This window comes from Geotrypetes seraphini, chromosome 3 (genome assembly GCF_902459505.1).
Source record: "Geotrypetes seraphini chromosome 3, aGeoSer1.1, whole genome shotgun sequence".
In the NCBI taxonomy this organism is placed as follows: domain Eukaryota; kingdom Metazoa; phylum Chordata; class Amphibia; order Gymnophiona; family Dermophiidae; genus Geotrypetes; species Geotrypetes seraphini.
Genome location: NC_047086.1, coordinates 361,212,022 through 361,238,671, shown reverse-complemented (window position 1 = coordinate 361,238,671; position 26,650 = coordinate 361,212,022). Strand labels below are relative to the sequence as shown.

At 41.0% G+C, this 26,650-nt stretch overlaps 1 protein-coding gene across 3 annotated transcripts in view; it reads left to right on the top strand.

The window, feature by feature from the left end:
- Positions 1 to 26,650, top strand: part of TP53BP2 (tumor protein p53 binding protein 2) — a 138,571-nt gene that overhangs the window by 24,428 nt on the left and 87,493 nt on the right. For all 3 annotated transcript variants that reach the window (XM_033938942.1, XM_033938943.1, XM_033938941.1), the window contains exon 2: positions 19,046 to 19,193. In XM_033938942.1, the coding sequence (XP_033794833.1) occupies positions 19,046 to 19,193 (148 nt within the window). The remainder of the gene's footprint in view (positions 1 to 19,045; positions 19,194 to 26,650) is intronic.

Below are 26,650 nucleotides of genomic sequence, written 5' to 3'. Positions count from 1 at the left end.
CACCGTGAGACTGACATATGTCCGCTCTGAGGCCTCCTAAAGCATCAGGGGTGGGGGTTGCTAAATTGACGAGTCTGTTTTTTTGTTTTTTTTTAAGCAAATCAGGCAGCACTAGTATCAAGGATGGAGTCAGGGAGTGTCGGGGACATTCCTGGGGGGGGGCTTCAGGGGGGGTCAATCTTAACTAGGTCTTATTTTTGCAGTAGGGCTTATATTAGGAGCATCTTTAAAAATCATGCTAGGGCTTATTTTCGGGAAAGGGCTTATTTTTGGGGATACGGGGTAGTCGCAACTATAGTACTCTCAAAGTGATTCATAGTGTAGAACTTGAGGAGTAGTGGCTCATGGCCAGCAGGGGGTGCTGTTTATGGGACGATAATGGAATGGATGTCGGAGCATGATAGTGCAGTATTTTTGTGAAGTTTTTCTACAAAAGCGCCAGTTTTTCATATGATTCTGGGTAATTCTAGTTAGAGACAATTCTGTGTCAGTTAATGACCACGCCCAAATAGGAGCATACGGAAAAACAGGTGAATAAAAATTTAAATATAATGTAGCTAAGGCCAGAGAAAAATATACTAAGGATTAATATAAGGGAAAGCATAATAATATCTGTTTATGTACTTTGCTGTTGAGCCAAATCATGGTGGAAATCATGATTACATGGAATCCAGTTTGGGTTCTTTGTGTGTACTATATCTGTCCTGTCTTCGGCCACCATCTTGGGCCAGTGAATAGTATTCTGTCTTCTTTGTCCTCTCTGAGTTTTTCCCGCTTCCAGCAGCGTGGTGTTAATTAACACCAGATGTGCTTGCTTTAGACTGGTAGAGAAGAATAGCGTGTCCCCAAACTGAATTGGATGTAGTTTTGAATGAAAATTATGATTTATTGAATGTATGGAGGCTTGGCCAAGCAAAGTATAAATGAAGTGTATGACTGTGTTGCTTTGAAAAAACATATTTTATATATTTTAAACCTGAAGAAACACTAAGGAAAATCCTAAGGCAGCATCTGGAAGTAATTAGAGTCAGTCTCAAGAATAGGAAGGAGGGGCATTGGAAGCCCACGCTTCAGGGAGAGGGGGGAAGACTTGCCCCCCCTCCTCCAGAGTAAGGTTTCTGTGTAAGGCTATGCAGTTTGAACCTATCAGCTTAGGAAGAGTTTTTTCCTTTAGGGCTGAGAATTTCTCAGCACCCTGTTAATAATTGTAGAATTCTCTTGAATAATGTTATAATGTTAATTCAGAAATCAAAAGTAATTTTCTAAAACTGTATAACTTTTAAACGTGGAGGAATGTTTCTTTGTCCAACTTTTAAGACCACCTCTTTGGTGAATTGTCATTCGTTGTTATACTGATGATGTCACTGAGCTAAAAGTTATATAATAGAATGAAATGAGATATGAAAACGAGACCGTTAGGAGAAGGCCAGCATTTTGGCCACCATAACGATCTCCCATTAGCGCAACGTTATCAATAATGCTGATGCTTTTGAGCTCATAATGGAAAAATAGAAACAATAATTCAATAAATCTTGGTTATAATTTTAAAAAAAAACCTTGCGCTGGTGTCATTTTGCATGTATTATTATTTTCAAACCGGAAGCTTTCACAAAGGCGTCGATGTCCCTTGCTCAAACTTTAGGAATGTTACTCTCATTCATTGAATGAAGCTTATTTCTTTCAAAAACAGACATTCTACTCTGGATGTATTGATACCCCATGGTGCATAAAATGTCTAGAGGGGGGGGGGGGTCAACTCATTTGGTCATGGGATATGGCGTAAAGTGATTCAGTCCTTCTGGAGAGACATAAAACAGTTTTTACAATCCATGCTGGGACATCAGATTCAGTTCACTATAGAAGGCATAGTATTTCTTAAACCTGAATCTCTAGGGGGGAGAGTGTTTGAGAAAGTATTATTGAACAAATGTTGTATCTTGATTAAGAAATGCATTCTTACACATTGGCTGCTCATACCTTCCCCCTCCCCCATCTTTGTGGTACTGGAGAAAGAAACTTCACTCACTGCTATTGTGGGAATTCCAGATATTATAGAGTAGAGCCTTAAAACATCAACCCATATATCAAGTATCTTATAGTAAAAAAAGGTGTGTTTTTTTTTTTGTTGCTGTAATAACAGATAGACTCTATATTAATTCTAACCATTCACTTTTTTAATTATGTCTGTTAATTTTGTTTTAGTTCCCGCTCTGAGTAATTAAACTTGTGGTGGACCCATCATAATTATACAGACATCAATCTTTATAACCTCTTATGATATATATCATTCCAAGTTCCTGTCTTGTATATTGTTTTATAATCATTCGTATCCACCACCTCCTACCAATTCCTATTGAATTTTTATTTTTAATCTTTTAGTTAATTTTTATAATACCCATAACTATTTTCTTTTTAAAAAGCACTATAAATCATATAAGAAAAAACTTTCATTCTAATTGAAAGGCAACACTTATCTTGAAATTCGGTGGATCCTGCCACTATCAACGTTGATGTTAAACAACTCCCGGCGCCCTTCCTTTTTGTGGGAGTTTCAACCCAAAACGGGTCTTCCTTGGGATTGTGGGAATTCCAGGCAGTTTATCACTCTTGTTGAAGGAGTATAGGCTATATGAAGATCTCGGATCCGTATTTACGGATTCTTTTTCCCATGGCCAGAAGCCAAATTTTGAATAAACTACAAAAACCAATAAGTCCAACACAGCCTTTTTAAATTTTTCTGGATGTTTAGGGAGGGGAAGGTTAGGAAGGGGTTTCTGGGAGAATGGTTTGTGGGATTAGGGTTACGAGTTGAGGTTATAAGAACTCAGACCTCGACTTGTTTCTTATTTCTTGTCTTGATCTGTTCATAATGGGTTGTACTTTTTTTTGTATTTTTTTTTTTTTTTAATCATGTTTATCGAGGTCAACCAGAGTAACAAAGGGCATAAAAGATGTATATAAAAGAAGTACAGGATCAAGCCAAACTCGGCTGTGAACAGTGCAATACAATACAAGCAACCGCACCATCAAAAACACAGGAATGATAGGAATACTACAGTATGTGCATTCAAAATGGCAAAAGAACCAGAAACAAGCCAAAATCAAACAAAGAGGGAACTTACTATCCCCCCTCCCCCGGAAGACATCCAAAAAGAACTAGTAGAATGCCACTAAACTATATAAGGCTATGGAGCAGAACAAACAGCTCAGGGTAGGAAAAAAGAGGGGCACACGGAGCTGCAGGTATCTCCCGTCTGCGCTCTCGGAACATCCCGGCCACAAGAACAGCCCATGTCCCCTGTTGGACCCCAGGAAATTTTTCTTGTATTGTAAAAACATAATGCCTATCCCTGAAAGACCCCGTCTCATGAGACAGCACTCACACCATTCATCACAAACCAATCAAACCAGCAGTCATACACCTCACATCCTCCCCAAACAAGCACCCCCCCTAACTCCCTTCCCCGTGGCGAGAGACTAGTGGCAACTGTAGGAACACTTTCCATAAAGCCAGGTAAGCCCGAATCTCAGGACTAGTAGAACATTTATAATAGCAAAGCTCAAACTGTGCCAGCTCAGACATCTGATTGAGCCAGCAGGCCAAGGGAATAGCTCCCTCCTGAGTCCAATATTGTAGAATTGTCCGCTTAACAATGAGCAGTGTCAAATAGATGAAGCGGCGTTGAGGTACAGTGAGGCCTTGTGCTTCCAGCAAGGATTGATCACCGAGAAGCAGTGTTTTGTAATCCCACTCCAGGTCACGCTGCAGAACCAATTGAAGCTGTGCAAAGGAAGGGTTCCAAATGGTGAGTTCGGGACATTCCAAAAAAGAATGCAGGTATGTCCCAAGAGCCTGCTTGCATTTAGAACACAAAGTGGCATCCCATAAACCCATGCGAGCACCTCGCGCTTTAGTAATGTAAGCTCTATGAAGGATCTTGAATTGGGTCTCCTGCCAAGCTGCAGATTTCACGAAAGCCTGTAAAAAGAGCTCCAAAAAGGTGTCAGGGGTATAAGACGCAGCAAGCTCCCTGTTCCACAAATCCCGAAGAGAATTCAACGGCCCCGAGGAGACAGAGGACCGAACCACTCGATACTACACAGACAGGGAACTTTGGGAAGCCGGCACACTAAGGAGATACTTATCCAAAGATCCACACTGCCCCGCCGCGCCATACTGTAGCTAGAGACTCTGAAAATAATGCCGAACTTGCAGATATGCAAAAAATTGTTGGCGAGGGATAGCCCACTGGTCCCGAAGTTGGGTAAAAGTGGAAAAGACCCCAGATTCCCTGTCAATCAGGTGAATAAGATGGGATGCCCCTCGGGAAGCCCAACCCACAAATGGGGAATAACCAAATAATGGGATGTACTACCTATTGGATTTTGTTACAGTTTGAGGGAGGGGAAGGGTTTGTGTTTTGTAACTTGATTCTATAAATTTTATTACAGTATTGCATTTGGTTTTCTTACTGCTTAATAAAAAGAGTTAAGAAAACAGGGAAAATAGAATATTAATTCAATGTGTAATTTAAACTCTGGAATTTGTTGTGAGAGAATGTGGTAACAGCAGTTAGCTTAGCAGGGTTTAAAAAATGTTTGGACAATTTCCTAAAATAAAAGTCCTTAAGCTATTAAGATAGACTTGGGGAAAATCCACTGGTTTTTGTGTTTTTTTATAGGATAAGCAGCATAAAATCTATTTTAATGTCTTGGTATATTGCCAGGTACTTGTGACCTGGCCTGGCCACTTTTGGAACCAGAATAGTGGGCTTGATAGACTTTTGGTCTTTCCTACTATGGCAATGCTTATATTCTTATTTTGGAATGGAAGGCTGCTTTGTGCAGTCTTGCTTCTGTTTTTCCTTGTGCTTGCTTTGAGTCATAGTTAATATTGTTTAAAAACTGGAAGTTGCTGCATAGTGTTAGTGGGCACAATATAATTTATGTTCTTGGTAGTACAATTAAAAGGAAACAAGTTGGCCTTGTTTCGGGACCTAGAATAATCCCAAGCAATTTTAGAATACTTCCTCCTCTTGAACCCCACCTAGCTGACATCACTCCTTGTTTCTTGTCTATTTATGAATATATTGAACTTGAACGAAAGGTAAGAAAACAAGCATGTGGAGGCTCAGAGAGAGAACACCCACAGATATGTGTTAAATTTGGTTTTGTCGGTTACGTGTTCCCATCAGGCTTGTAGCCAAAAATAGCAGACTTGTCTGCCAAGAGTTTTATGTTGCATGATATATTTGTGTGTTTTCAACACATCTTGCTAGTGTTCCAGCTTTTTTTTAGTCCATATAGTCTGCCTGATACTACTCATGGCTAATCCTGATTTTCAAACTAAAATCGACTATCTGGTTCCTTTAAGTGTATAATGCCCTTTAAATTTAAAAGCCGGCATGGTATATAACATGAAGAACTGGACTAACTTCTCCTGACCTGGCTCATTTTTTTGTAAGGTTTGGGAATTTGGGTAGGTGCATTCTCATCTGTTTCACTCTTATCACTCCGTGGTGCAACCTCACCTTGAGTATTGCATTTAATTTGGTTGCTGTATCTCAAAAAAGATATAGCGGAATTAGAAAAGGTTCAAAGAGCAACCAAGATGATAAAGGGGATGTAACTTCTCTCATATGAAGAAAGACTAAAGAGGTTCGGCTCCTCAGCTTGGAAAAGAGATGGCTGAGGAGAGATATGATTGAAGTCTACAAAATCCTGAATGGTACAAAATGGGTTCAAGTGAATAGATTAGGACACACTCAATGAATTTACAGGGAAATACTTTTAAAACCGATGGAAGGAATTATTTTTTCCACTCAGAGAATAGTTAACCTCTGGAACTCATTGCCAGAGGATGTGGTAACAGCGGTAACGTAGATGGGATTAAATAAGGATTGGAAAAGTTCCTGGAGGAAAAGTCCATATTCTTTGTTGTTGAGACAGACATAGAGGATACCACTGTTTGCCCTGGGATCGGTAGCAAGGAATGTTGCTACTATTTGGGTTTTTGCCAAGTTCTTATGACCTGGATTGACCATAGTGGAAACAGGATACTGGGCTAGATGGACCATTGTCGTGACCCAGTAGGGCTAGTCTTATGTTCTTATGACTCCAACTCCAACTTCAAAATAAAAACATACAATATTATAATATATGGTAAATTTATCATTTTATACTTATACTTTTTGTCATATACGTTTTATGGTCTATTCAATTTAATTTTCTATATAAAGACATCCTATGTTTCTATAGTATTCAAATTTCTCTTAGATTTACTATATGTAGTAGGAGTCGGGGCCAGGCAGTTGAAAAAATAGAGGAACTCTGACTCCTCAGCTCTGCTAAGAACCCCTCCCTGCTTTGAGAATAAGCATTTTGATATATGCTTCTCCCATGGTTGGATTGGTCGAATAGGATGAAGGGTTCCTTTTACTAAGGTGCGCTAATGATTTTAGTGCGCGCTAAACTTGTGCTACGCTTCTAGAACTGGCATTAAGGTCTAGCGCACACGGCAATTTAGCGCGTGCTATTCTGCGCGTTAAGGCCCAACGCCCCTTTGCAAAAGGAGCCCTAAGTGTGGATAATTTAGAAGACTACAGATCTGAATGTGGTCTCCAAAAATACTAGGACTAGGGAAGCATATAATGAAGCTACTAAGTGATATCTGTTTTGTGATATTGTAATGAGTTTTATTACAGTATATGTTCTTTTATAAACCGCCTAGGTTTAGGCGGTGTATTCATTTAAAAAATAAGTTCTAGTGGGTGCCAATTTTTTTAGGCACCATATCTATAATTTGGGTGTAAGTACGGGCTGTGCAACATTTAGCGCATACCAAGGGGTTCTTTTATTAAGGCATGCTAACCGATTTAGCACAGCCTCAGCACCCTGAGGTTGTGGGTTCAAATCCCTTGCTACTCCTTGTGACTCTGGGCAAGTCACTTAATCCCCCATTGCCCCAGGACAGAGAGGGAAAATGCTTGAGTATCTGAATGTAAACCAAGACTATAAGTGGTATATAAATGCTATAAATAAATAGTGTAGGGGCGGAGCGAAAGCAAGATGGCGGCCTGATGTTTCTCTGAAGATGCTATCATTCCTGCATGCAACTATTTGGATTACCTGATGGTAAAAAGGAAGTCCAAGCTCCGGGTTCTCCCGGACGAAATTGTTTTCCTCTCAGGTCCGATGGACGCCTTCGTGGAACGCAGCTCTGCAGCGAGAAGTTTGGAGGTTTCCTCTGCTGGTGAACTCGTGCGAGATTTCTCCTTAGAGGGTGTCACTCTATCCTCCAAAGAGTGTAGTCCGCCCAGCTGTCCCGGAACGATGGGGGAGTCTTTTTTGGATGTGCCGGCCCGGGACTCCTGCTTGCTGGTCCCACGGAGCGGGAGGATTGACTCCGGTAGGGGGCGAGAGGAGGCAGCTTTATCTTCCCAGCAGGCGTCAAGAATACAGCAAAATCAAGCAGATATTTCTTCATCTGAGGTGGCTCAAGGTATACAGGGAGCATCGGAGCAGAAGTCTCTCCTCTATAGAGGCCCAAGGTCTTCACGATGGAATCTATTTGGGAGGCTATTTCAAGTATGCAGACTTCTCTAGGGAACCAAATTCAGCAACTATCCACTAAATGTACTACTGCACTTTCAGAAAATTTGGAATTGAAGACGAAGGTAACAAGTTTAGAGTCTAAAACTAATGACTTTGAGACTAAGATAAAATCCCTGAAAGTACAAGCTCTAACTTGGACTAAGGACAGTGCTAGTTTGTACTTTAAACAGGAAATAATGGAAAATTCTGTCAGGAGATGTAATCTCTGGATTATCAATTTTCCTAAAGTCCATCCTATACCGCCCTTAGTGAAGTTTAAAAGATATATGAGTGAAATTCTGAAAGTCCCTGAGACCTCATTTCCACCTCTTTCAAAGATTTATTACCTTCCTATGAATGCTAGATCTCAAAATCCTAACCAGCAAAATGTTTCTGCTGATAGTTTGGATTTGACAAATTTCCTTGAGAGGTCGGACTCTGAGGTCAAGTTCCAGCCACACTGATTGTACAGTTTGCTATTGACTGACAGGGAGTGGATGCTTAAGATGTTCTTTAAGTATAAGGATATACCTTTCTTGATGAACACTATAAGAAAGATCCACTGAAAAGAGAAGGAAGCAATTTCTTATTTTGAGACCTCGGGCAGTTCAGTTGGGGGCGACTTTTGTCTAAAGATACCCCTGCAAGTATGTGATAATTTATAAGGATCATAGATATGTTTTCTTTGAACCGCAACAGCTGTCTAAATTTGTTTCAGTTAGAGAGCAATCAACTGTTACTACTTGAATTTTTATGTTTCTAAGTTAGCTCAAGGAATATTTGCTCAGAACAGTCAGGCCTCCATTTTTTGTTTCCTATTTTTTGATTTCCTATGTTTAATTTCAGTTATAGTTAAGTTAATGCCCCCAATTATAGTGGACTAACTATATCTTGTATTGAGGAGATTTCCTTTAAAGAATTTGGCTTTTTGTATTTCATTTACATGATATTTTTCCTTTTTTTGACTTGTATAATGTCAAATGTTAAAATATAAAGAATTAAATAAAAAATAAATAAATAAATAGTGCATGCTAAATACTAAGGCTTAAATTATATCCTATGGGCGTCTTAGCATTTATCGTGCGCAAAATCGGTTAGCACACCTTATTAAAATGACACCTAAATTTATTAGTGAAAGCAATAAAAACTTACCTTTTCCTATAAATCCAGTCACTCCAACCATATGTATTCTAATTTATGCTGAACTAGATCCATTGTTTAACTGAAGATGGAAATAACCATTTGTTAACTTAAAATGACTAAATTCTATGCTAAACTTGACTCTGTATATATAATGGGAAATCTTTCATATGCTGAAAGATTAGAGAAACTGGGGCTCTTTTCCCTTTAAAAGCATAGGCTTAGAGGGGACATGATAGAGACTTACAAGATCATGAAGGGCATAGAGAAAGTGGAGAGGGATAGGTTATTCAAACCAAGAACGAGAAGGCATTCGGAAAAATTAAGAGAGGACAGATTCAGAACCAATGCTAGGAAGTTCTTCTTCACCCAAAGGGTGGTGGACACCTGGAATGCACTTCCAGAGGGTGTGATAGGACAGAGTACAATATCTGGGTTCAAGAGGGGATTAGATGATTTCCTGAAGGAAAAAGGAATAGAAGGGTATAGAAAGAGGATTACTATACAGGTCCTGGATCTGATGGGCCGCCGCGTGAGCGGACTGCTGGGCATGATGGACCTCTGTTCTGACCCAGCAGAGGCACTGCTTCTGTTCTTATGTTCATTGTTTGTATCAGATTTTTAATGCAGAATAACTAAAGCACGAATTGACTTGGTGGCTATAATATTTGTATTACTGTGTTACTAGATTCTATGAGTAAATTAAAGTTATTTTGTTGCTAATACACATTATGCTAAAAGAGTAATGTTAACAATCGGTTTCACTGTTTAATTGCTGTTGGAGCCATCAGTTGAAAAATGATTCATCATGAAGTGAAGTGGCTGCCAGATGTAGCTAACATAGATAAATTTCTTGAGGCAGATCCAGGACATGAAGGCCATGAATAATTACTGTATTTTTCAGTCCATAAGAAGCACCTGACCATAAGACGCAACCTAGATTTAGAGGAGGAAAACAAGAAGAAAAACATTCTGAACCAAATTCTCCCTGCCAGGCTCAGCATCCAACCCTACACTCCTTGCCAAGCTCTGTACCCTGTCCTCCCTCCCTTCTGGTGGTCTAGTGGTAGGCTGGGACAGGGCACAAAGCAGGCAAGCCTAGTGGCAGGCAGGCCGGCCTAATGGACTAGTGACAGGGAGGCCCCATACCCCCCACGTATCCCCTCAGTACCTTAAATCATCCCCCATGTACCCCCCAATACCTTAAATCATCCCCATCCCCCCACGTGTCCCACAGTACCTTAAATTATCCCCCATGTGCCCCCAGTACCTTAAATCATCCCCCCACGTATCCCAGTACCTTTTTTAATCATACCTCTCCCCTGTACCTTTTTAACCATTCCCCCTAGTACTTTTTTTTTTTTTTTTAACCCTGTACCTTTTTTAATTTTTCCCTCCCTCCCTCGACAGCTCCATACTATTTCTGGGCAGCAGGTGCACAAGTAAAGAGCACGGAGGTCAGGCGCAAGTTTTCCGCAGTCCCGCCTGGGCCCGCGCCATTTTCTGAATGGCCCAAGCGGGAGTGTGTAATTAGCATTTTTTTTTTTTTTGAAGGGGTGAGTGAGCATATGGATAAAGGTGAACTGGTTGATATTGCGTATTTGGATTGTCAAAAGGCATTTGACAAAGTACCTCCTGAAAGATTTCTGAGGAAATTAGAAAGTCATGGGATAGAAGGTAATGTGCTTTTATGGACTGAGAACTGGTTGAAAGACAGAAAACAGAGAAGTGGGTTTAAATGGTCAAAGACTAAAACAGCTAGGGCTCTTCAAATTGGAGAAGAGACGGCTCAGGGATGATATGATAGAAAACATAAGAATAGCCTTACTGGATCAGACCAATGGTTGGTTCATCAAGCCCAGTAACCCGTTCTCATGGTGGCCAATCCAGGTCACTAGTACCTGGCCAAATCCCAAAAAGTAGCAACATTCCATGCTGCTGATCCAGGGCAAGCAGTGGCTTCCCCCATGTCTTTCTCAATCCTCCAGGAAATTGTCCAAACCTTTCTTCAAATCAGCTATGCTATCTGCTGTTACCACAACCTTTGGGCAATGTGTTCCAGAGCTTAACTGTTCTATAAAATGAGTGGAGTGGAAAAGGTAGATGTGAATCGCTTATTCACTCTTTCCAAAAATACTAGGAGACATGCGATAAAGCTACTAAGTAGTAGATTTAAAACAAACCAGAGAAAATATTTCTTCTCACAATGTTTAATTAAACTCTGGAATTCATTGCCAGACAATGTGATGAAATCATTTAGCAGGGTTTGAAAAAGGTTTGGATCATTTCCTAAAAGAGAAGTCCACAGGCCTTTATTGAGTTGGCTTGAGGAAATCCACTGCTTATTCCTAGGATAAGCAGCATAAAATCTGTTTTGCTACTTGGGATCTAGCAAGGTACTTGGCTGGGTTGGCCACTGTTGGAAACAGGATACTGGGCTAGATGGACTTTTGGTCTGTCCCGGTATAGCAATTCTTATGTTCTTATTTACCTCACCGGCCAATGCTAAAACATTCTACCGCAGCTTGATGAAAGGAGGCCTTTGAGAAGCTAAATAAGACTGCAGAAAAAATGTAGATGGTGAGGCACTGATAGAGCAGAAGGCTGGAAGCAGTGTTCTCCCCAGAAATTTTTCCCAGCTGGGTGGCATGAAAAAGTAACCAGGTGGGGCGGGATGGGGAAATTTGGTGGTGGGAAAATGAAATGCGTACTATTTTTATTAGTTAGTTATTATTTTCCAATGTTCAATATGACTTCTTTTTTTAAGGTTTGACACTTGTACCAGAATATTTTTACTAAATTTAAAAAGTATCCAATTCTAGAAGTGAATGATTAGATATGTGCCCTCTTTCAAATGTTATAGAGCAGGGGAGCCCAATACGTCGATCGCGATTGACCGGTAGCTCAGGAAGGCAAAGCGAGTCGATCGCGGAGCCCATCCCGGGCTCCGTGATGGACTCGTGTTGCCGTCCTGATCTACCGGGCCGATCAGCCTTCCTCTCCAGTGTTCTCCCTAGGGCCTTTTAGCTAGGCGGTCCGCCCAGCTGTCATCTGCTGCTGCCGCCGCTGCTGAACATTAAAAAAACCAAAAAAAAAAACCCGGCTTGGAGATTTCAGCCCGTAGCGAACTTATGCTAAGGGGGTTTAACGTGTGCGTGCCGGCTTCCCTTCTCTTCCCTCCGAAACCAGAAGTTATGTCCAGGGGGGGGGAGGGAGAAGGGAAGCCGGCACGCACTTGTTGAGAGCCCCGAAGCAAGCATTCGCTACGGGCTAAGGCGGGAGACAGGTTAGTGAAGCATTTGCTCTTCTTGCTGCCGGGTCCTGCCTACTTTCTGTTTCCGCGAAGGCAGGACCCGGCAGCATTTCCCCCAGTAGGTCGATCGCGATCTTGGGCCGATCAGCCTTCCTCTCCCCGACGGCAGAATTGACGTGGGGGAGAGGAATGCTGGTCGGCCGAAGGACGGAGAGCTTGGGGCGGCGGCGGTGGCTTTCGAGCCTGTTATTGGTGGCGGTTTGGGGCCTGTTATTGGTGGCAGTTTGGGTCCTGGGCCCTGATGGCAGTGGCAGTGGCTTGGTGGAGGGCAGGGAGAAAGAAAGAAAAAGGGCAGGCAGGGAGACAGAAGGAAAGAAGAGAAACAGAAAAAAAAGAAAGGGAGGCAGAGAGAAAGAAAGGGCAGGGAGAGAGGAAGGAAAAGTTGGGGGAGGGAATGAGGTCTGGAGGAGAGGAAGCATACAGGCTAAAAGAAGGGAAGAAAGATTGGATGCACAGTCAGAAGAAGAAAGTGCAACCAGAGACTCATGAAATCACCAGACAAAGTAGGAAAAATGATTTTATTTTAAATTTAGTGATCAAAATGTGTCTGAATTTATATCTGCTGTCTATTTTACACTAAGGTCCCCTTTTACTAAACCGCAATAGAGGTTTTTAGCGCAGGGAGCCTATGAGCGTCGAGAGCAGCGCTGGGCATTCAGCGCAGCTCCCTGCGCTAAAAACTGCTATCGTGGTTTAGTAAAAAGGGAGGGGGGTATATTTGTCTATTTTTGTATGGTTGTTACTGAGGTGATAGTGCATAGAGTCATCTGCTTTGACCTCTTTGAAAAACCCTGGAATAGGAATGATAATTAACATTTTCTATGCGTACAGTGTGCTTTGTGTTTTTTTTTAATTTTATTGTTGGTAGATCATTTTGATTTGGTCATTTTAAAAGTAGCTCGCAAGCCCAAAAAGTGTGGGCACCCCTCTTATAGAGGTTTAAAAAAGGGAAATGTGTTAATGAAGTCATTAGGTTCAATCTAGCCATTTATTTCTGCCTCTCCCTTCCCTGGTCTTCTTTCTCCCCTCTCTCTCCCCAATTGGGTGCAGCAGCATTTCTCTTCCCATCCCTTCCATCTCACACACCCTTCGGCAGAGTCACTACAGACTAAAACAAATTGTAAGCTTCCCTCCATCGCTAACCTGTCTCCCGCCTTAGCCTGTAGCAAACTCATGCTCCAGGGCTCTAACGTGTGCATTGCAGCTTCCCTTCTCTTCTCTCCCCCCCTCCCCGGGACATAACTTCTGGTTTTGGAGGGAAGGGAAGCCGGCATGCACACGTTAGAGCCCCGGAGCATGGGTTCAAGTCACTTGCTGGCGTTTAAAAAAAAAAAAAAGTCAGGCAGGAATCAAATACTAAACTTTCGGCAGCAAGTCAGGCTGTGCCGAGTCAGCCCGGGAAATCTCCAAGCCGGTGAGAGGGTTTAAAAAAAAAAAAGATGTTGAGCAGCAGCGGCAACAGCAGGGTTCGAGATCGAGATGAAAGCCGGGCGGTCATCTAAATTAGCAAGGCGGAGTGCCTGGCTAAAAGGCCCTAGGGAGAACACTGCTGGAAGTATTAACCACATCACGACAGAAGTGTACAGAAGATATGACAGAACTTTGGAAACCATGAAAGTGCATTGGGGGTGAAACGTGAAAATGACATAAGAACATAAGAATAGCCTTACTGGGTCAGCTCGGTATCCCGTCTTTACGGAGGTCAATCCAAGTCACAGGTACCTGGCAAAAAACCACATAGTAGCAGCAATCCATGCCACCGATGCAGGTCAAAGAGTGGCTTCCCCCCATGTCTTATCTCAACAGCAGACTATGTACGTTTCCTCCTAATCGTTTTTAAAATATTAACCGCTCTTACCACATCCTCTGGCAAAGCATTTCAGAGCTTAACTATTCTCTGAGTGAAAAGATATTTCCTCCTATTGCAGGAGTGTCAAAGTCCCTCCTTGAGGGCCGCAATCCAGTCGGGTTTTCAGGATTTCCCTAATGAATATGCAAGAGATCTATTAGCATACAATGAAAGCAGTACATGCAAATAGATGTCATGCATATTCATTGGGGAAATCCTGAAAACCCGACTGGATTGCGGCCCTCGAGGAGGGACTTTGACACCCCTGTCCTATTGGTTTTAAAAGCATTACTCTGTAACTTCGATTGTCCCCTAGTCTTTGTAAATCTTGATGCAGTAAAACAAAATCAATCCACTTGTACCCATTCTACACCACTCAGGATTTTGTAGAAGTTGAGGAGAATTAGAGGGGATATGATAGAGACTTACAAGATCATGAAGGGCATAGAGAAAGTAGAGAGGGGCAGATTCTTCAAACTTTCGAAAACTACAAGAACGAGAGGGAATTCGTAAAAGTTGAAAGGGGACAGATTCAAAACCAATGCTAGGAAGTTTTTCTTCACCCAACAGGTGGTGGACACCTGGAATGCGCTTCCAGAGGGCGTGATAGGACAGAGTACGGTATTAGGGTTCAAGAAGGGATTGGACAATTTTCTGAAGGAAAAGGGGATAGAGGGGTATAGATAGAGGACTTCTATACAGGTCCTGGACCTATTGGGCCGCCTTGTGAGCGGACTGCTGGGCACAATGGACCTCTGGTCTGACCCAGCAGATGCACTTCTTATGTCCTTATCTCCCCTCAGCTGTCTCTTGTCCAAGCTGAAAAGCCCTAACATCTTTAGTCTCTCCTCAAACGAGAGAAGTTCCATCCCCTTTATCATCTATGCTCTTCTTTGAATCTAGTGCTGCGATATCTTTTTTTGAGATAAGGAGACCAGAACTAAGCGCAATAATCTTAGTCTTGTTTATCATCCTTTTCTAATAATTCCTAGCTTCTTGTTTGCTTTCTTGGCCGCCGCCACACATTGGGCGGAAGGTTTCAGCGTATTGTCCACGATGACACCCAGATCTCTTTCTTGAGCACTAACCTCCAATGTGGACCCTACCATCTGGTCACTATGCTTTGATTTATTCTTCCCAATGTGCATCACTTTGCATTTGTCCACATTAAGTCTCATGTGACATTTGGACGCCCAGTCTTTCAATTTCCTAAGGTCTTCCTGCAGTTTTTTTTACAGACCGCATGTGTTTTAACAACACTGAACAGTTTAGTGTCATCCGCAAGTTTAATCACTTCGCTCGTAGTTCCAATTTCCAGATCATTTATAAATAAGTTAAATAGCACCGATCCCAGTAGCACTCCATTGTTTACCCTCCTCCATTGAGAAAAATGGCCATTTAACACCTACCCTTTGTTTTTTATCTGATAACCAATTCCTAATCCACAATTGAACATTTCCTTCTATCCCATGACACACTCATTTTCTCAGGAGTCTCTCATGAGGAACTTTATCAAAAGCTTTCTGGAAATCTAGATAATCTATATCAACCGGCTCACCTTTGTCCACATGTTTATTCATACCTTTAATAAAGTCAAGCAAATTGGTGAGGCAACATCTTCTTCGGCTGATCCCATGCTGCCTTTGTCTCATTAAATCATGTTCCCAGAAAACCAAAGAAGAGAGAACTGTGGAATAGATGTCCGTGATGCTGGATTTTATTGAATCACACAGCAGTTTGTAGTGTTCTGTATTGTACACTTTATCCACATAATATGAAGAATTAAAGGAAGAACAGACCCAAACCAGACCGTGTTTCAATTCTCTAGTTTTCCTCAGTGGTCCTAAGATGAAATATTTATAATTAGGAGATGCAAGATATGTGTGTGAAGATAGTGAAGAGATCAAATGGTGCCATGTAAAAAATGAATTACACTAAATGTGAGAATAACCAGCACATAATAAAAAGCAAATGAGGCCCATAAAGCAGATACAGAAAGAGTGCACATGTGCCGTTAAATGTTCATAGAGGTAAAATTGAATAGATGAATACCCAAGGATAGTAGCAGAGTGGATACAGAAAGAGTGCACATATAATATTTAATGCGCCTGAAGATAAAACCATGGATGGTGTTATTTAATGATATTTATTACTTGTGAAGATGTGGGTGGTGTCGAGAAAAAGGTGATGGTGGTAAAAGGAAAAACCGGATGAATAAATGGTACTAGATGAACATACCTAAGGATGGATGTAAAGCTAAAACGTGGTGGTGGATAAAATAAGGATAATAGAGCCTAAAACAAATAAATATTGTAACTTACCATAAAAGATTCAATAATTCAAAAACGGGCAAATATATAATCCAGAAAACACATATGAGCATAAAAAAATAAAAATAAGGAAGCAGCGTGTCTGACTCTTAAAAGTAGTGAAAACCACAAAAAGATGAACAGCTAAATAAAATTCCATACTGCGGGTGGTGAACCGGTGCCGGGCCTTCTAAGACCAAACAGAAATATTAGGTGGAAAAAAAACACGATTTAAAGACAAAAATAAAGCTTAAAAAGGAGACTGACTAAAAAAGGTAGGATGACCATAAGACACTCAAATAAAAGCTATGGAGAAGTGCCATAAATGTATTGGACATAGCTCAAACTGGCAATTACTGGAAAAATGTAGAAAGAGCTGAGTAAAAGTGCAAGCCGCTGTTAACTAACCAACAGTGGTCCTCCTAAGGCCAAGCTAAAGCACTAGCTAAAAACCTGAAAGTTTAAACTGAATCTAAAAAAAACTACTGAAGCTGGAAAAGGCAAAATAATCATAAAAACACAACCATGCCAAATCAGTAAACAGAGGAAGCAATAAAAAGCGCCATGAATATAATCGGCATAACACTATGCCATCATTGGTGACAAAAATATAAAACCAGGATAAAAGCTAAACTTTTGCGAAAACTAAGCTGAACCATAAAAGGAACAAAATAAAGGGGACCAAAAATAAAAACCACAACGGAAAACACAACGGGCTCCTTTTACGAAAGTGCGCTAAGGCCTTAACGTGCGGAATAGTGTGCGTTAGCCACTACCGCTTCCTTTTGAGCAGGCGGTAGATTTTCAGCTAGTGCGCACTAATCAGGTGCGTGCGCTAAAACCTTTGTAAAAGGAGCCCAATATGAATATAATAGCATGACCTCTTGATCAGCTCTAGAACAGGCCACAAAAGAAGAAAGTGTACTTACAATGCACATGAAAGCCGAGAGTAAATCTATCAAATGCTGAAGCAAGAGTGAAGCACAAAAACAAGAAGTCCAAATGTTCCACAGAAGAAGGAGCAATCCAAAAGAAAACAAACTGTGGAGAAATACAATATTCTTGACTTTTCCTTTATTTCTTCAAGATATCTTTGAACAATGGTAAAAGACGTCCACATCAAACTTATAAAAGACTACCGTGACCCGACATGGGCCGTGTTTCAGCTGACAAGCCTTTTTCAAGGGTCCAAAATGAAGATGAAACCAAGTATATTATGCTGATATGCAGTACAACTAGCGTAATGTACTTGGTTTCATCTTCAAAAGTGAAAGAGTGCCATGGGAGCGTTAATAAAATGGCACTGTGCAGTGACATCATAGTCCCTTGTCATGACAGAACTAAGGGTGCCTGGAGGATACATAGTTGAAAATGAATCTTAAGAAAAGATAAGTAGGGAAAAAAAACCCCCAGAACCAATATACATGACAGTAAAAGCAACGTGAAAAAAGGTATGTAGATAGAAAAACTGGAAAAAAAGGCATCATTGAAATATAATTTGGTAAATGATGCAATGTGACGTGATTAAATATGTGCGATGGAAGAATAATATCAAAGCTTAATAAAAAAAATGCATATACAGATGAACTAATGTGAATAAAATATAAAAAAGTGAAAATACAAGCATTCTTGCATGGGTAAAAGAAAAATAGAGGCTGGAAAAGATCCGAGAAAGAGGTAAAATGCTTAAAATACAAATGTACATAAACATACTGAGGATATATATAAATAAATAACAGCTTTTAAACACAATATCAGTAGTTTGGATGAAAATATCAATGTATGACATGAGTGAAAAAGAAGAGAGAAAGAAAAGAACAAAAGAGAGAAACAAGAAGATGGTAAAAGGAGAAAGTGAAAGAAAACATCATATTGAGAACTAAAATGATAGAAAAAAGAAAGGAAGGAATAACAAAAATGAAAGAATGGATATGAAGGATGTATAGGCACACAGGTGGTATTCAAATATAAACAACTGTTTACAAAATGGACATTGTCTACATGTTCCACAATTTTAATTATTTATTTTTATTTAAAACGTTTATAATCCGCTTAATTCCTAAGTGGCTTACAATAAAAACATACATAAAAATTGGACAGACATCAACATCAAATAAGACAAAGCGAGGTTAAAAACCCCACACATCTTATAAATTTCATTCTGCAGAACTGGTTCAGCAAATTCTCAACCTCAGAAGAATTTCGAATATCAATTAAACGCCTGAACAAATAAATATGTTTTGAGCAATTTCCCTCCGGCGCCAGTCCGTTGTTGCTGCCAAGCCGAGGAATCTGCCTGCCTCAGCGATTTGGCAGTGTTTTACGTGGCTCCCCCTCTTGCCTGCCACAGCCTGTCTCCAATGACATGCAACTTCCTGTTTCCACCCGGGTGGACTGTGGCAGACAGAAGGCAGGAGGGGGAGCCACAGACAACATTGCCGAATCACTGCCAAAGCCAGCAGACTTTCTGGTGTGATGGCGACGTTGGCCCAGCACGGGAGGACACACTGGGCTGTGAGAAGGGGAAGTTTGGGAGCATTGCCATGGGCCACATAAAAAGGCCAGGCGGGCCGGATTCGCCCTGCGGACCTTGTGTTTGATACATGTGGTCTATATAAATATCCAGTGTTGATATTATTGTGAGACTTTGCTGAAACATGCCTTGCTCTTGCATTTCCTTTAAAACACCTTTACAGAAATTGTTCATGAAAATTACTTTGCTTTTCAGGGACAAATAACTTTCTTCTGTTACATTATTTTGAATCACTTTTTTTCTGTATCTTGTTAGCTCAGAATTTGTTTTTCAGAACTGACTAGGGTTTTTTCACCTTTGCTTTTCAGATGTTTCTGACAGTGTATCTCAGTAATAATGAGCAAGATGTCACCGAGGTTCCAATCATGCCAGAGACCACATGCAGGGATGTTGTAGAGCTCTGTAAAGAACCAGGCGAGACAGACTGCCATCTTGCTGAAGTGTGTCATGGGTCAGGTATGAAACTGGATCGCACGTACTCATACACCTGTTAACTTTAATAGAGACATGACTGAAAATACTGCTACCTATCTCCTCTGTTTGGTCAGTTGTGTCATGAGCATCTTGCTTGCTGCATTGTACAGATTCATTAGTATTTCCATTGTGTAAGTTAGAGTTTGGGCTTGTGCTTACTGCACTTCTGACTGCCTACAGTGCCATGCAAATGTAGACCACCTCAACCATGGCCTCCCAAATGTGTTTCTACTGATACACAGACACTCAATACCTATAAACTTGCAATCAAATACAAATTGAAGTGTGATTTTCAGTTGTTTGCAGAAGTGACTCTTTTGTAGGGACTGGTAGGTTCTGTATATTTTCTACAGTGGAAAAAACCTAGGTGGCCAAATGGTGAAGATAAAACCTTTTGAGATGAATGTGATTTGTACAGTGTCTAAATCTTCACTATTTACATCTTTCACAGTATGTTATCTAAAATATGCAATTCAAAGTGCATTAAGTTGAAACAATTTTTATTGATGACTGCACAAAACAAATAAGAAGAACAAAAATATCAAGTAATACTATTGTGTTCAGCAGGGGTGCCCAAATGGTCAGAGAAACGTTAAATACTAATAGATACACCCCACGATAAAGTGAACTACTAGTAACTACAAAAACTCCTATGAACCACCCTCTCGACCCCTCCTCCCAAAGCCAGCCCCCTCCCCAAGTGGCCAACCCAAAAAGTAACTGATCAGAGGCTTTGACTCTTTTATAGCCTCTGGGAATTCCCCCCTCCCTAACTGCCCCCCAACAAAAAAAAATTAAGAATCCATTAGAGTCCCTCCCTCCAAAATCAGTGCCAGTCCCACCACCACAAGGTATTCAATTTCAAACTCTGACCCTTGGGGCTTAGGAAATCTAGGTAGCCCCCCCCCCCCAAGTGAGCAAAAACTGCTTCCTCTATAGCCCAAACTTCACACAGGACCAGGGCATGAACCTCACTTCTCCATTTCCAATAAGAAGGTAATTCTGATGAGGTCCGGGATTGTAGTATACTCTTGTGAGCCAGGAGACTTATTGTACGTTATCTGGCTAAATTATTGGGCTGTGCAATAGCAGGAACAATAGAGCAACTTCTGTTAGACATCCTTGGTACCTTTCGGGGATTGCCCAAGGGGGTGCACTGATGTGTTGTAAGCACCTTACAACACATCAGTGTACCCCCTTGGGCAATCCCCGAAAGGTGCCAGGGATGTCTAACAGAAGTTGCTCTACTGTTCCTGCTATTGCACAGCCCAATACTTTAGCCAGATAACGCACAATAAGTAAACAACCCCCAAAAGAATGAGAGAGCATATTAGGTTCCCTACTACACTTAATACATAAGAGTACCAATACTGCACACTTTGTAAAGCTGGGGCTGTGAAAAATAAGCCCGATAAACAACCCAAAAATAACATTCCTGCAGTCCTGTGCCACCAACCTAGGGATGCCTCCAACACTCCTCAAGATGTTCCAAGCTCCAAGTGTAGCTTTTTTTTTCCCCAATTGGATTTAAATAGCAGCAAATCAGGGCGCCTATCAAAAAGAACCAAAGCCTTATGAAAAGATGAAATTGAGTAATTAATTAAAAACTGTGTTGCCAGCGAAAAAACCCTCGCCCCTTTTGATAAAGTTCCTCACAAGAGGCTCCTGAGAAAATTAAAGTGTCACAGGATAGGTGGCAAAGTATAGTTGTAGATTAGGAATTGGTTACATTACATTACATTATATTACAGATTTCTTTTCCGCCTATACCTTGCAGTTCAAAAGATTTGACTGGACATTTTCCAGTGAAGATACAATTTTTTTATTTTTTTATTATAACAGCGGAGAGATAGCTGGGTAGATTCCGAGGGGAACTTACGAGTTGGATAGCAAATTGACATTGCAGGACTGTGTGATATAGACAGATAGATTACAGTTAGAGTAGGTAAGGTTACAAAACATTTCAGGGATCTGTTTATTTAGTAGGTGTTTTGGGGAGGATTTTATTAGGGGAGAATTATCTGGAGGTAAGGTGAAGGGGGGTTAAGATGTTTGGATGAATTTTTTGAAGAGCAGGGTTTTGATTTCTTTTCGAAATGTTTTGAAGTCGTCCGTTGTCGTCAGTAGGTTGGAGATGATATGGATGAGTTTTGCTGCTTGTGTTGCCAGAATTGCGCTGTGTGCCTTTGAGTGGGGGGAAGGCAAAAGGGTTCAGGGTTCTTCTGTGTCTTGAGGTGAAGATCTGGTTTAAGCGGTTATTTAGGTAGGAGGGGGAAGAGCCGTTTAACGCTTTGAATAATAAGCAGTAGAATTTGAATTGAATTCGTGCTTGTATGGGTAGCCAGTGAGAGTCTAAAAAGGCAGTTGTAATGTGATCATGTTTTCTCAGGGAGTATATCAGTCTGAGGGCGTTGTTTTGTATGGTCTGAAGTTGTTTTATCATAAAGGCTGGACAAGGTAGATAGAGGGAGTTGCAATAGTCCAGCAAACCTAAGACTAGGGATTGGACAATTAGTCTGAATTGTGCTGGGTTGAAAAATTTTCTGATTTTACGTAGATTTCTCATGGTTAGAAACGTTTTCTGGGTTGTCTTGTTGATTTGGGACTGCATTGTGCAACATCTGTCTATCGTTACTCCTAGGATTTTGAGTTCGGGTTGTATCGGGTATTTGGTATTTTTGATTTTCAGTTCTGTGATGGTAGGAGTTTTGGCCTTTTCTAGCAAAAGGAATTTTGTTTTTTCTGAGTTTAGTTTCAGTTTGTGGTCCATCATCCATTTTTCTACTGTATCTAGGGTTGTTTCCAGCTTTGCTGTGGTGGTGGTTTCTGATGGGTCGAAGGGGAGGAGTATGGTGATGTCGTCTGCGTAGCTGAAGGCTGTGACATTAAGGTTGTCTACAGTGGCTCCTAGGGAGGAAATAAAGAGGTTGAAGAGCGTAGGTGAGAGAGGTGATCCTTGTGGAACTCCGCAGGGATTGGACCTTAGTTCTGATTTGCTATCATTGGACTTTACCCTATAGGTTCTTGATTTGAGGAATCCTTGAAACCAATTGTAGACCTTGCCTGAGATCCCTATGGCGTCAAGTATCTGTAGTAATAAGGAGTGGTCAACTAGGTCAAATGCTGCGGAGAGGTCAAGTTGTACTAACATCATCTTTTTTCCTTTACTGATGTGTTGTCGGGCTGTGTCTAGTAGTGATACAAGTAATGTTTCTGTACTGTGGTTGTTTCGAAAACCTGATTGTGAGGGGTGAAATAGGTTATGGTTTTCCAGGTAGTTGGTGAGGTATTGTGCAACTAGGCCTTCTATTATTTTAACGTTTATTGGTATTGAAGCGATAGGTCTGTAGTTGGAGGGGCTATCTATTGGGCCTTTGTGATCTTTCATGATTGGGGTGATTAAGATCTCTCCTTGGTCCTATGGGAATTGGCCGTCTGCCAATGTGGTTTGAATCCATAGCATAAAGTTGGTTTTGAATGTGGTGGAGGCGTTTGATAAGAGGTAGATGGGGCAATTATTTAGGTTGCTGGTTGCATGGCTGTATTTATTGTAGAGTCGGTTCAAATCCGACCAAAGTATGATTGGGAAATTGGACCAGCTTCTGTCTGCTACGATGGCTTCATCTGTTGAGGGGTTTGTTGTTATCTTTTCGAGATGGGTGTGTGTGTTGAATGCAGTTCTGATATTGGTGATCTTGTTTTTGAAATGGTCTGCTAGTTGGATGGCTGTCGGGTGGTTTCCTTGCGTAGCTAGGTAAGGTTTGGTGTCAGTGAGGTTCTTTACTAGGTTGAATAGCTTTTTTGTGTCTGGGATTTTTGTGCCTATCATTTTGGAGTAGTAGGCTTTCCGTTTTTCCTTGAGTTTGGTCTTGTATTGGTTAATTTGATTTCTCCATGCTGTTTTGGTATGTTCTAAGCTCTTATTTTTTTTCCATTCTCTTTCTAGTTGTCTGCAGAGCTTTTTTGATTGGAGAAGTTCGGAGTCGAACCATTTATCTGATGGTCTGCAGATTTTAAATTTTGATTTTTCTGGGGCTAGCTCATTCAGGATGGTTTTGCTTATGGTTCGCCATTGGGATATGAATTCGTTAGGGGCTATAATGGCGATAGTGGGGTCTGCTTTGTCCCAGAATGTGGAGGGTTCGATTTTTTGGCGTGCTTTGAAGGAGGTTTTGGGTGGAGGTAGCTTTTTATTGCGTTGAGGCCAGTTGATGTTAAAGGTGTATTTAAAGTGATCCGACCAGAGGGAGGGGTGCCAGGTCCGATTTGAGATATGGATTTCGGGTTTGTAAGGGTGTTGGGTCATGTAAGTAGCAACATCTAGTTGGTGGCCTTTTTCGTGTGTGGGTTGGGGGTTGAGGATCTGGTAGTTCAGTGCTTTGAGGTATGATAGTAAATTTATTATTTGTTTAGAGGTGTGATCTTCTAGATGGAGGTTTATGTCTCCTAGGAGTAGGTTATGAGGTGATGTTAGGGAGTTCTGGTAAATGAATTCTTCGAGAGCTTGTTTGTTATCATTCCATTTTCCTGGTGTTATCATTGTTATCATTTCCTGGTGTTATCATTTGTTATCATTTCCATTTTCCGGGAGACATAGTGATGTTTCGTGTAGAGAGCGGGAGATTCTGCAGTTTGGTACTTGGTGTGTGGTGTGAGAGTCTTGGAGGTGTAGGGAGGTTGGGGGAGGGGGGAGCGTCTTTCTTCCCCTCTGTCCTGTTGTGTCTGTTACCCTCACTAGTGAGATCAGAGCTGGGTACTTTTCCCTTCCTACTGGTTGTAAGAGTGGAACTTTTCTTTAAGTTGGGAGGGCCCCTGCTAATTTGGGGGAGTGTTATCAATGCTATAGGAATAAGTTGAACTAACAATGGGATATAAGAGTATCAGCTGTAACAGGCTTTGTCTATGCTTGTCAGGTTATTTTGGAGTACAGCGGTAGAATTATCAACCTTATCAGGCAATTTTGGAGTCAGACAGTGTTATCATGCTATACAAGAATAGGCAGAACTATCAGTGGAATATAAGAGTCTCAGCTATATCAGTTTGTCTATGCTTGTCAGGTTATTTTGGAGACAAGCAGTACTATCAAACTTTTCAAACTTATACAAGAGTAAGCAGAACTATCAGTGGAATATAAGAGTCTCAGCTATATCAGTTTGTCTATGCTTGTCAGGTTATTTTGGAGACAAACAGTACTATCAAACTTTTCAAACTTATTTGGAGACAAACAGTACTTTCAACTTATCAGGCTATTTTGGAAGACAGACTATCAAACTTCTCAAGCTTGTTTTGGAGACAAACAATACTGTCAACTTAGGCTATTTTGGAAGACAGACAGTGCTATACAGGAACATGCAGAAACTATCAAAGTTATTCAGGAGTATCAGCATTGATAGGTGCAGTAAATTGATGCCGGTTTTGGTGGATTGATATACTTATCAGGACGTTTTCACCTAGAGAATAGTTAAGCTCTGGAAAGCATTGCCAGAGGATGTGGTAAGAGCGGATAGCGTAGCTGGTTTTAAGAAAGGTTTGGATAAGTTCCTGGAGGAAAAGTCCACAGTCTGTTATTGGAAAAGACATGGGGAAGCCACTGCTTGCCCTGGATCGGTAGCATGGAATATTGCTACTCTTTGGGGTTCTGGAATCTTTTGTTACTCTTTGAGATTCCAGAACCTTGCTATTCTCTAGGATTCTGAATGGAATGTTGTTACTCCTTGGGAATTGGCCACTGTGAGAACGGGCTACTGGGCTTGATGGACCATTGGTCTGACCCAGTAAGGCTATTCTTATGTTCTTTCCCTACATGCTTACAAAGAGAATTCTTCAGTAATGAAGTTATATAATGTTTAATCTGACAATAAGCGAATGTATCCCCCCATCGGATCCCCAATATTGCTTGAAGGCGCGGAAGGGTTAGCAACTGCCCAGAATCCCCCATCAGATGTTCCACCAGAATCAAAGTGCATAAACTAGGAGTTTATAGAGAGTTGTTTAAATCACAGTAAAAGATCAGCATAAAAGAACAATTATAGAAGTATTGGAAAAGTAATTAAGAATATGAAACCAGAAAGTCTTGATTGCATAAATCTTCACAACCCTTGGTGTACTTTGTGAAGTCCTTACTGCAGCAATAACAGCCATGAGTCATTGAGGATAAGTGTCTGTCAATTTTGCACAGCAGGATGGTCCAGTTTTTGCTCATTCATGTTAGAATGGTTCAGGCTCTTTCAGGCTGGCTGGGGATAAACTGTTGACTGCAAGTCTTGCCAGAGATTTTCTGTTGGATTCAGGTCTGGGCTTTGCCTGGGCTACATGAGTCACTCTATTATTGCTTTTACTTTGGGCCTAAGAAATTTTTCTTCTGCTGAAAGGTGAATCTTTTCCTGATCCCTAGGTCTATAGTAGACTGAAACAGATTTTTCCTCCAGGATATGTCTGCACCATCTTTTCCTTGATCTTCATAAGCTTTCCTGAGTTCTTTTGGCAGATTTGTGTTCAGCATGTTTGACCTTTTTCCTTCAAATTCACACTGGTAACCGTTGTGAACAGCAGGACTTCTTTGAGCCAACCTTTGAGTTCTTAACAAAGGAAGCATCCTTGCTGAGAGTCTTTGTGTATTCCAGAGGAATAACCAAATTGGTCAAGGTTGATGGTTTTTGATGATCTTTCGGACTCATTTGATAGTGTGCTTCAAAGATATGGTCTTCAGTTATGTGGCAGAGTCCATCAATGCAAGTGTGGATTGTACGATTGGGCAGGCTTGTCATTACTGTTTGTTGTAGATTGTTTCCTGGTGGCCTTCACATAGGCAACATCAGCTCGGTATGCAGCAGCAGTATGCATCGGAACTTTTGTATTTGATGCTGGCCATTAATGGTTATGGTGATTGTTGACCCATTGTGGTCTCTCTCTTCACAACTCCTATTATCTTTCTGACATACTTACGTTGCAGGCACAGAAGACAACTTTGAGCTACTAACGTCTCTTTCCGATTTTCAGAATCTACCAAGTTGTAGAACTTCATTCCTGGGTAGAGGGGAGCTTGAATTTAATTGATAGTAATTAGTTATGAACATGTGATGCGTTTCACTACTGATGATGTTTTCCTGCTGAGCTGTTTTGATAACTGATCTTCAGTTCAACTCAAACTGGGGCATTTAAGTGCCTGCAGTTTCACAGATAAGTGCCTAGTTCCAACTTACTATTGTTTGTTTGTTTAAAGTATTTATATACCACCTATCAAGGTTATCTAAGTGGTTTACAATCAGGTGCTTGAGCATTTTCCTTCTCTGTCCTGATGGGCTCTCAATCTATCTAACGTAGTTGGGGCAATGGAAGGAGCAGTATGGGATTTGAACCTACAATCCCAGGGTGCTGAGACTGTAGCTCAAACTACTAGGCCCCTTTCCTCAAATTGTATTCAATATATGGGGATGTGG